The sequence below is a fragment of the Lepus europaeus genome, chromosome 21 (genome assembly GCF_033115175.1).
Source record: "Lepus europaeus isolate LE1 chromosome 21, mLepTim1.pri, whole genome shotgun sequence".
NCBI lineage: Eukaryota > Metazoa > Chordata > Mammalia > Lagomorpha > Leporidae > Lepus > Lepus europaeus.
Window position 1 is genome coordinate 53,512,854 of NC_084847.1, and position 10,740 is coordinate 53,523,593.

Sequence of the window (10,740 nt, forward strand, 5' to 3'; positions counted from 1 at the left end):
CTGGCGCATGTGTATAGTAGTCACCCCCTGGAGATGGTTTCTGGAAACTTCCCCATACCAAAATCCACGGGTGCTCAAGTCCCTTATGTAAGATGGCAAAGTTGGTGCTGACACCGGGGCACACCGGGTTCAGTCGCCACCTGTGACACCAGCATCCCATATCAGGTGCTGGCTTGAGTCCTGCCTGCTCCTCTTCCAATCCAGCCTCACACACCTGGGAAAGCGGTGGACGATGACCTGAGTGCTTGTGCCCCTGCCACCCATGTGGGAGACCTGGATGGAGCCTGCCACTCCTGGCTTCAGGCTGGCCCAGCCCTGGCTACTGCAGCCATTTGGAGAGCAAACCAGTAGATGGAAGATTCTCTCCTTCTCTGCCTTACAAAATAATAAAATTGTGCAGTATTTGCATAGACTCTACATACCTCCTCACCTACACTTTAGATCTCTACACTCCTTAAAATACCTAACAATATTATAAAATAGCTGCCGTTTTGTTTAGGAAATAACAAAAATTTCAAGTCTGCGCATGTTCAGGACACAGTGTTTTTAGGACAAATGTTTTCAGTCCGTGGTTGACTGAATGCATGGATGTGGAACCCGATGCAGGGCTCGCTGTCCACACATCCCTGACTGAAGCACCTTCCACAGAGCCTTCCAGTGAAACAGCACTTAAAAAAAAAAAGCTTGGCCGGCGCCGTGGCTTAACAGGCTAATCCTCCGCCTTGCGGCGCCGGCACAACAGGTTCTAGTCCCGGCTGGTGCACCGGATTCTGTCCTGGTTGCCCCTCTTCCAGGCCTCTTCTCTGCTATGGCCCGGGAAGGCAGTGGAGGATGGCCCAAGTCTTGGGCCCTGCACCCCATGGGAGACCAGGAGAAGCACCTGGCTCCTGCCTTCGGATCAGCGCGGTGCGCCGGCCGCAGTGGCAAAAAGGAAGACCTTTCTCTTTGTCTCTCTCTCTCACTATCCACTCTGCCTGTCAAAAAAAAAAAAAAAGGCTTTAAAGGCAGTAGAAGATGGGCCGTGGGAGACCTGGAAGAAGCTCCTGGCTACAGACTGGCACAGCTCCAGCCCTGACGGCCATTTGGGAAGTGAACCAGCAGATGAAAGACCTCTCTCTCTGCCTCTGTAACTCTGCCTTTCAAATAAATAAATATTAAAAAAAAACAAAAACAAAAAAAAACTGGCTCTACCCAATCTACTGATCTCAGGGGCCACACCAGGGTCACCACCCATCTTTACAAACACTGTTGTGGTAACCCTCATTTTCTTTAAGATTTGATTATTAATTTGGAGGCAGAGTTTATGTAGAGGGAGAAACAGAGAGACTCCCTTCCACTGATTCACTCCCTAGATGGCCACAACAATCGGAGCTGGGTTGCTCCAAGGCCAGGAGCCTCCTCTGGGTCTCCCGCGTGGGCGCAGGGGCCCAAGCACTTCCACTACTTTCCCAGGTGCACCAGCGAGGAGCTAGAACGGAAGTGGAGCAACTGGGACAGGAACCAGCACCCGTGTGGGATGCCAGCATCACAGGCAGCCAGGATACCAACCGCACCACAATGCCAACCTGAGGTGGCTCTCATTTGGTAAATATAAAAAACCAGGCCATCTCACAAAGATCCACACGAGTGTTTATTGTCTGTGAGCAGTTATGGGGGTGGGGGCCTTCCTGTGTCACTGAAGCAGCCCGGCCAGAGCACCTGTGGTCACCAGGCCCCAGCCACCCAGGAGGCTCTTGTGGGGGGGTGGAGTTCAGGTCCAGGATCAAAGCCACGGACCAGGGGCCCCCGGCACACCCCCAGTAGGTCGGTTTCCTCCCATTCTTAAGCCCTCCCCTTCCCCGAGCCTGGCACATCCCGGCTGTCCGGCAGCCCCGCTGAGGTCACTTTCAGCCTGGACAACTCGCTCCCGGCTGCTGTCAGCGCCGGACCACCCATGCAGGCAGGAACCGCGCCGGGTCTCCTTGGAAAGGCCCCTCCTTCCCCTACTGCAGCGGGGAAGAGGCCGGGGCGGGGGTGGCAGGGCCACTGGCACGACTTGGTACTCCCTACTGCATGGGACAGCAGCCACAGACGCCGGGAAGGCCCACTGTGGGCCCAACAAGAGAACCGGCCTTGTCCTCCGTGGCTCCAGCAGAAGGTGCGCGCAGGCAGGAGGAGCCCCCAGCTGGGCCCGGCTGTGCGCTGGGGGGGGGGGGTGCGGCGGCAGGGGTGGGACAAGGGACAGTCAATCCATCACTTGGGCGTGACCCTGAAGACTCGGATGTGGATGGCCGAGTTGTTGCGGATTCGAGTGAGCGGCTCCCGCGCGTCGGTCTCCGGCTCCAGCTCGTCCACCAGCTCCACGGTGGAGGTGTTGGCGGCCACCTGCAAGGACCCGAAGCTGCCGGCCTGCAGCTGCAGGGCGATGTTGATGGCGCGGTTGATGGCCAGGCCCAAGCCGTGAATGTAGATCTCCGTGCACGCGTTCTGACCCCGCGCGCCTCCGTCCAGCAGCTTCTGGCAGCGGGCCAGCTGCGCCTTAAAGTCCGTCTTCATGTTGACGTAGATGTCATTGGGCCGCCGGGGCAGGCGGTGGGGCAGCCGCTTGCGGAGGGTGTACTCCACCGGGTCCAGCTCCGCCTCCACGGGCCCGCGGGGCTCTCGGTTTTCCGCCATGCCGTGCGCCCTGGCGCGGGAAAACGGACATCAGGAGGGGGCGCGCTCGACGACCCCCGTCCCCTCCGGCCTCAGCGCCCCCTTTTCCCCTCCCGCGCGCCGCCCACCCCGCGCCGGGCCACTCGAGGGTGCCGCCCGCTACCCACCGGCCGCAGGGACGGGAGGAGACGCACGGAGGCAGGCAACACGCTCACCCCCGCGGTCGCGCGCCCTGGCGACGCGGGGCTCCGGCGAAGGCTGCGCAGTGCGCACGCGCGCCGGTCGCGCGCGCCCCGCGAATCACCTTCCCGGCCTCCGTTCTCCCCGCCCCTTTCCCGAGCGCTCTCGCGACGGCGCGACGCGTTTGGGTAACGCGAGGCTTCCGGGCGGGATCTACCACGTAGACGCCTCGGGGGCGGGGCCCGAGTCGAAGCTGGGGCGGAGCTCCCGAGAGGGCGGGGTCGGCTGCCTCCCTCCAAGTCCCAAGTTCTCGGCCCGCGGAGGGCTCTCCCGGGGGTGGGAGAAGCAAGTTGGCGGGGGGTCCTCTACGAGGGCTTCCGAAGCGAGCAGGGAGTAGGGTGAGCTCTGGAGGCCGCGATGGCGAAGAGGCCTGGAGGCGAGTCAGGGACTCCCGCGTCCCCGGCAGTTCCTCCGGTCTGATGGGCAGCGCAGGCCTCCCGCCCAAGGCCGGAGCGGGGACTGAGCGGCAAGGCCACCTCGCCGGAGGACGGGGCTCCGAGACGCCCGCCCCCTCCCGCAGGTCACGCGAATCCGGCCTCATCCCCAGGCTCCGCCATGCGCGCTGACCACCTACACCCCTCAGCTATCTCCGGCCGGCTGCAGCCGCTGCCCCCCACCGCTTGCTGGTGGGCAAGGAGTGGTGGCCACGCGCGGGGTTCCGGACTCCCCAGGGCGTGGGGAGGGGGTGCTCTGCCCAGGCTGCTGGAGCTTCTGGGCTGGACCCTCGGCATTGCCCTGCCTCAGTTTCCCATATCCCACGTGCCGTCTCGTCAGCTGTACCCTGGTATAAGTGAGCTGGCGCGGCTCTTCTCCCGCCCGCGGAGGCCAGAGTCTGAACCCATTTGAGCAAAGGTTGCTAAGAGGTCAGGTTCCCGAGAACTTGGCTCCCAGCACCATGTAAACCCCGTGCCGTCAGTAGCTTCAGATCCATTCCACAGGGGTGAGGTGAAGTCAACAGAATAAAGACGTCCGTTTCTCTCCGAATTCGTCTACAGATTTCATGCAAGAATCTTGGTAGATCTAAACGAGTTTAGTTATTTCAAAAAGTATTTGAAAGGCAGGGAGACAGAGAGAGAGAGAGAATCTTCCATCTGCTTCGTCATTCCCCGATGGCTGCACTGGTCGGGGCTGGGCTGGGCCATGCCCAAGCCAGGAGCCAGGAACTCCATTTGGGTCTCCCATCTGAGTGGCAGGGGTCCAGATACTGGGGCCATCCTCCACTGCTTTCCCAGGCACGTCAGCAGGGAGCTGGATTGGAAGTGGAGCAGCCGGGGCTGAATCCCTATCAGATGCCTGGCTCCTGCCTCACACCAGCCTCCTGTTGATGGGGTCTGGAAGAGCAGCAGATACGGCTCAGGTCCTTCAGTCCCTGCCACCCACATAGGAGACCAGAATGGGAGGTCCTGGCTCGGGGCTTTCAGCCCGGCTCAGCCCTGGCTGCTGTGAGCATTCGGGGAGTGAACCTGTTGACGGAACATCTGTCTTTGTCTCTCTTTCTCTTTCAAATAAATAATCAACTTAAAAAAAAAAGAAAACGGGGGCCGGCGCTATGGCGTAGTAGGCTAAGCCTCTGCCTGCGGCGCCAGCATCCTGTATGGGCGCCGGTTCATGTCTCAGCTGTTCCACCTCCAATCCAGCTCTCTGCTATGGCCTGGGAAAGCAGTGGAAGATGGCCCAAGTGTTTGGGCCCCTGCACCCATGTGGGAGACCTGGAAGAAGCTCCTGGCTCCTGATCAGCTCAGCTTCTGCCGTTGTGGCCATTTGGGGAGTGAACTAGGAAGACCTCTCTCTGTCTGTCCCTCTCTGTGATTCTGCCTCTCAAAAAAAAAAAAAATCTTAAAAAAAAAAAAAACGCTGGGATCCTGCCATTGAATTCAAGAATTAGTATATTAATAATCAAGAAAAGAATAAGACAGGACAAAAAGAGAAAGCAAGTCGACAACAAAGAGAACAACAGAGGCTGGTGTCGCAGCTCAGCAGGCTAAGCCGTTTCCCATCCCAGCCTCTCTGCTTCAGATCCCGCTCCCTGCTAATGCACCTGTCAAAGCAGCGGGAGGTGACCCAAGTGCTTGGGCTCCTGCACCCACGTGGGACATCAGGATGGAGTTTCTGGCTCCTGACTCCAGCCTGCCCCAGCCCCGGCCATTGCGGCCCTTCAGGGAGTGAACCAGTGGATGGAAGACCTTTCTCTGTCACTCCCTCTCTAACAATGAGCCTTTCAAATAAATATTAAAAAAAAAAAAAAAAAGAAATGGCCGGCGCCGCGGCTCACTAGGCTAATCCTCCGCCTTGCGGCGCCAGCACACTGGGTTCTAGTCCCGGTCGGGGCACTAATCCTGTCCCGGTTGCCCCTCTTCCAGGCCAGCTCTCTGCTGTGGCCAGGGAGTGCAGTGGAGGATGGCCCAAGTACTTGGGCCCTGCACCCCATGGGAGACCAGGAGAAGCACCTGGCTCCTGCCATCGGATCAGCGCGGTGTGCCGGCCGCAGCGCGCCAGCCGCGGCGGCCATTGGAGGGTGAACCAATGGCAAAGGAAGACCTTTCTCTCTGTCTCTCTCTCACTGTCCACTCTGCCTGTCAAAAAAAAAAAAAAAAAGAAAGAAAGAAAAAGAGGTGTGGTATCTGTAGAGGGACAGACCCAAAAAGTCGCTAGAACAGAATAGAAAACCCAGAAAAAGACTCATGAAACCAGAGCCTTTTTGACAAATGCATAAAAATGGTCCAGTGGGTAGAAGTTGGTCTTTTCAACCAGTGTGCACATTGGCAAACAGGCAAAAGAAATGAACCTCAGTCCTATGCAGACAATAAATAAATAAATAATACAAGATGGACGGTAATCTAAATAGCAAAAGCTGAAGCTGTAACGCTTATAGGAGAAAATGTAGGGAACAATCTTCATGACGTAGGGTCAGGCAGGGGGCTCCTGGAAATTGTCCCCATAACAAAATCCATTCAGGGAAAATTGAGAAATTGGACTTTAACAAAATTTAAAAACTGGCTCTGTGAAACATGTTAATAGGATGAAAAGGGAAGCCATGAACGGGGAGAAAATGTTTGCAAATCGCTTAGGCAGCAAAGGACTTGTATCCAAAATATATAAAGAACTCTCTAGGCTCAAGAGGTCTGCCACAGACAACCCAATTAGAAAATGCGCAGAAGTCTTAAAAAATTAATTTTTAAATGCAGAGTTACAGAGAGAAAGAGGGAGAGACACACACAGAGAAGTCTTCCATCTGCTGTTTCAGTCCCCAAATGGTCACAACGGCGGGGGCTGTGACGATCTGAAGCCAGGAGCTTCATCTGGGTCTCCCACGTGGGTGCAGGGGCCCAAACACTTGGGCCATCTTCTGCTGCTTTTCCAGGCCATAGCAGAGAGCTGGATGGGAAGTGGAGCAGCTGGGTCTCCAACTGGCGTCTAATAGGGATGCTGGCACTGCAGGCGGCGTCTACTAGCTACGCCACAGCACCGGCCCCAGGCCAGAAGTCTGAGTAGATTACATCAAGAGAAGGGGAGATAACGATGGGAAACAAGCACATCTCAAGATGTCAGTACCAGCCGGCGCCGTGGCTTAACAGGCTAATCCTCCGCCTTGCGGTGCCAGCACACCGGGTTCTAGTCCCAGTTAGGGCGCCAGATTCTATCCCGGTTGCCCCCCTTCCAGGCCAGCTCTCTGCTATGGACTGGGAAGGCAGTGGAGGATGACCCAAGTGCTTGGGCCCTGCACCCCATGGGAGACCAGGAGAAGCACCTGGCTCCTGCTTTCGGATCAGCACGATGAGCCAGCTGCAGCGGCTCAAAGGAAGACCTTTCTCTCTGTCTCTCTCTCTCACTATCCACTCTGCCTGTCCAAAGGAAAAAAAAAAAAAGATGTCGGTACCGGGGCAGGCGTGTGGCGCGTGAAGGCAAGCGCGTTCCTGTATCAGAGAGCGGGTTCCAGTTCCAGCCACCCCGCTTCTGATCCAGCTTCCTGTTAATGCATCCTGGGAAGGCAGCAGATGACCGGCCCAGCTGCTTCAGTCCCCGCCACCCACGTGGGAGATCCAGATGGAGTTCCAGGCTCCTGGCTTCAGCCTGGCCCAGTCTGGCTGTTGTGGGGACTCAGGGAGTGAACTAGCAGGTGGAAGATCCACTTCCTCGCTCTCTCTCTTTCCCCTCTCCCCCTCCCTCGCTCACTCTTTCAAGTGGATGGAAATAGATACACATTAAGATTAAAAGCTTAAGGAACTGTGCACTGAGACCAGGAGGAAGCAGCACCACCCCCTCCCCAGAGTGGCTAAGATACAAAGTCTCCACAAGGCGAGTGTGGGAAGCAGGCAGGCAGCCTGGTGCTCCTACACAGGGCTTGTGGACCTGAACCATGGAGCAGGTATTCTGGAAAACGGCTTGCAAGTTCTTCTTCTTTGTTTAAGATTTATTTATTTATTTGAGAGGCAGAGTTACAGACACAGAGAGGGAGAGACACAGAGAGTGCGAGGTCTTCCATCCGCTGGTTCACTCCCCAAATGGCCACAACAACCGGAGTTGGGCCAATCCAAAGCCAGGAGCTTCTTCTGGGTCTCCCACGCGGGTACAGGGGCCCAAGGACTTGAGTCACCTTCTACTATTTTCCCAGGCCATAGCAGAGAGCTGGATCGGAAGTGGAGCAGCCGGGACTCGAACTGGCCACCTATATGGGATGCTGGCATCACAGGTGTAGGCTTAGCCTACTATGCCACGCACCGGCCCCTGCAGTTTCTTCTAAAATGAGACAGACACCATATGACTCGTGAAAAGCACCCCCGGACATTTAAAAACCTGCACAGTCGGCCGGCGCCGTGGCTCAATAGGCTAATCCTCCGCCTGCAGCGCCGGCACACCAGGTTCTAGTCCCGGTCAGGGCGCCGGATTCTGTCCCGGTCGCCCCTCTTCCAGGCTAGCTCTCTGCTGTGGCCTGGGAGTGCAGTAGAGGATGGCCCAAGTCCTTGGCCCTGCACCCCATGGGAGACCAAGAGAAGCACCTGGCTCCTGGCTTTGGATCAGCATGGTGCGCCGGCCGCAGCGGCCTTTGGGGGGTGAACCAACAGAAAAGGAAGACCTTTCTCTCTGTCTCTCTCTCACTGTCCACTCTGCCTGTCAAAAAAAAAAAAAAAAAAAAAACCTGCACAGTGGTGGCCATCCACAGTTTTCTTTGCAATAGCTCCAGGCTGGAAACAATTTCCGTGCAGGAATTGGTAAAACACGGAATATCCATACCACAGAATACTGGACAGCAATGTGGGCTGGGTTAGGGATGCCTGTTGTGAACACTGGTTATGACAGCTTTTATTTTAGTTTTATTATTATTATTATTATTAAATATTTGACAGGAAAAGACACAGAGGGATAGGGAGAGACAAAGAGAGAGTGGTCTCCCATCCACTGGGTTACTCCCCCGGATGGCCACAAGGCCAGGAGCCAGGGGTCTCCCACGTGCATGGCAAGTACCTAACAAGTGATTTCCAAAAAAATGCCCTCTTCCGATGCTTTCTTCCCCAGATGCATTAGCAGGGAGTTGGATCGGAAGCAGAGCAGGTGGGACTCGAACCAGGGCTCTGACACGCGATGCGGTCTAGCCCACAGCGCCAGCCCCTAGGGCCGCTAAGCAGGACAGCAGGACCTACGCCCAGGTGCAGGGGCAGGCACGGGATTCCGCGAACACTCCGCCCCTTTGGGGGGTGGGAGGAACAGCCTAGAGGTAGCAAGGACTCAGTTGAGAACCTCTGACAGCGGAGGCCACGTCCTGGCACGGGGGTGGGGGCAGGTGTTGAAGCCCTGAACCCCGGGAGCGCGGGTGGAGACCAGCACAGCCTGAGTGGCAGGAGGAAACCCTGGGAGATCCGGCTCCTGGAGCCAGCAGCAAGCAGCTGCGACCCGGGCTGTCCGTGGGTGATAAATTTATGATGATGGGCTGGTGCCGTGGCTTAACAGGCTAATCCTCCGCCTTGCAGCGCCGGCACACCGGGGTCTAGTCCCGGTTGGTGCACCGGATTCTATCCCGGTTGCCCCTCTTCCAGTCCAGCTCTCTGCTGTGGCCCGGGAAGGCAGTGGAGGATGGCCCAAGTCCTTGGGCCCTGCACCCGCATGGAAGACCAGGAGAAGCACCTGGCTCCTGGCTTCGGATCAGCGAGATGCGCCGACCACAGCGGCCATTGGAGGGTGAACCAGCGGCAAAAAGGAAGACCTTTCTCTCTGTCTCTCTCTCTCTCTCTCTCTCACTATCCACTCTGCCTGTCAAAAAAAAAAAAAAATTATGATGATGGGCAGGTGCACTGAGCAAGCCGGGGGTCAGTGCCGACTTGCCAAGTGGCTCTCTTTGCTCCACCAAAGAACCCAGCTTGTGGCAGGGAGCAATTCTGCACGCACGCAGTTAGCGCGTAGGCCCATCCCGTGTGATCATTAACAACAAGCCCGGTTAATGAACAATCACAGCCCGGACTCAGGTTCCGTGTCTCTTCAGGACGCCTAAAATACGCCTTAAAAACCTTTGCTGTCCAGGGGTGGGCGCTGCGGCTACATCGGAGCGCGGGTTTGAGTCCCTGCTAGCCCCCACCTCTGATCCAGCTCCCTGGGAAGGCAGCAGGTGTGGCCCAAGTGCTTGGGTCCTACGGTAACCCACGTGGGAGACCCAGATGGAGATCCCGGCTCCTGGCTCCAGCCTGTTCCAGCCCCCTTGGCTGCTGTGGGCAGAAGGGAGTGGCTGTGGCATAACGGGTTAAGCTGCAGCCTGCAGCACCAGCGTCCCATAGACACCTACAGTATCGGCTGCTCCACTTCTGATCCTGCTCCCTGCTAACGCACCTGGGAAAGCAGTAGAAGATGGCCCAAGTGCTTGGGCCCCTGCACCCATGGGGAGACCTGGAGGAAGCTCCTGGCTTCAGTCTGGCACAATCCTGGCTCCCGTGGCCATCTGGGGAGTGAAACAGCAGATGGAAGACTCTCTCTGTCTCTCTAACTCTGCCTTTCAAATAAATAAATCTATTTTTTTTTAAAAAGGCAACGGAATTGTGAGGCGACGACAGCGGTCAGAAACTCCAGGTGTCACCAGCCAGCGGCGCCTCGGGCCGTTTCTAGATCGGCAGGGGTTTCTGCTCCCGTCCTATATCCCAGGAGTTCACCAGAACAGTTTTGCACTTTGCCTCCTCCTCCAATCCAGGAGGGCTGCTCGGAGGAAGCCGGCCGGCCAGAAGAAACCCGGGGACGCCACTCACAGGCCGCAGCTGCCCTCCCCAGGGGCGCGGGTCACGTGCCGCGGGGGCGCGCGCAGGCAGCACCCCGGGGACACCCCTTCCCCGGCCTGCAGCCCCGGGGGCCCCACGTCACGTGACGAGCCGGGCACCCGGGTCACGTGCCGGGGGTGGCGGTGTGAGGCTAGAGTCGGGGGCGGCGGGCGTCCGGGCTGCGCCCCGGCGGGCACGCGGGGGAAGCCAGAGGCCCGGGGGCGCGGGTCCGAGCGGGCCCCGGCCGCGGCGGGCGGGCGGCGGCGGCGGCGGCGGCGGAGGGGGCGGCCCCGCGTCCGCGTCACGTGGTGCGAGGCGGGCAGCCATCTTGCTACAAACACAAACAGAGAGGAGCGGCCGCCGCGGGAGCGCCAGCGCCCCCTCCCCCGCCGCCGCCGCCGCCGCCGCCCCCCGGCCCGCCGCGCGCCGCCGCCCGCCCGCCGCCGCCGCCGCCGCCCGCCGCGCGCCGCCCGCGCCCCAGGACCGAGCCCTCGCGCCGCCCGCCGGCCGCGGTAAGCGCTCGGCGGCCCCGCGGACCCCGGCCCGCAGCCGGCCCCGGGGCAGGCCCGCCCCCGACGCCGCGGCGGCCGCGCCGAGCCAGCGGGAGCCGGAGCCAGCGCGCGGGCCGCCG

The 10,740-nt window shown here is 58.8% G+C and overlaps 1 protein-coding gene across 1 annotated transcript; it reads right to left on the reverse strand.

Moving 5' to 3' along the window:
* Positions 1–1,614: 1,614 nt before the first annotated feature.
* Positions 1,615–2,910, reverse strand: POP7 (POP7 homolog, ribonuclease P/MRP subunit). Its single transcript, XM_062179947.1, has 2 exons — positions 2,802–2,910; positions 1,615–2,665 (listed from the first exon to the last, which is right to left on the reverse strand). The coding sequence occupies exon 2, from the start codon at positions 2,653–2,655 to the stop codon at positions 2,233–2,235; it is 423 nt and encodes a 140-aa protein (XP_062035931.1). The 5' UTR covers positions 2,656–2,665; positions 2,802–2,910; the 3' UTR covers positions 1,615–2,232.
* Between the last annotated feature and the right edge of the window lie 7,830 nt (positions 2,911–10,740).

Excerpts from the sequence above, each read along its gene's own strand:
- POP7 (XM_062179947.1), bottom strand. The coding sequence starts at position 2,655 with ATGGCGGAAAACCGAGAGCCCCGCGGGCCCGTGGAGGCGGAGCTGGAC.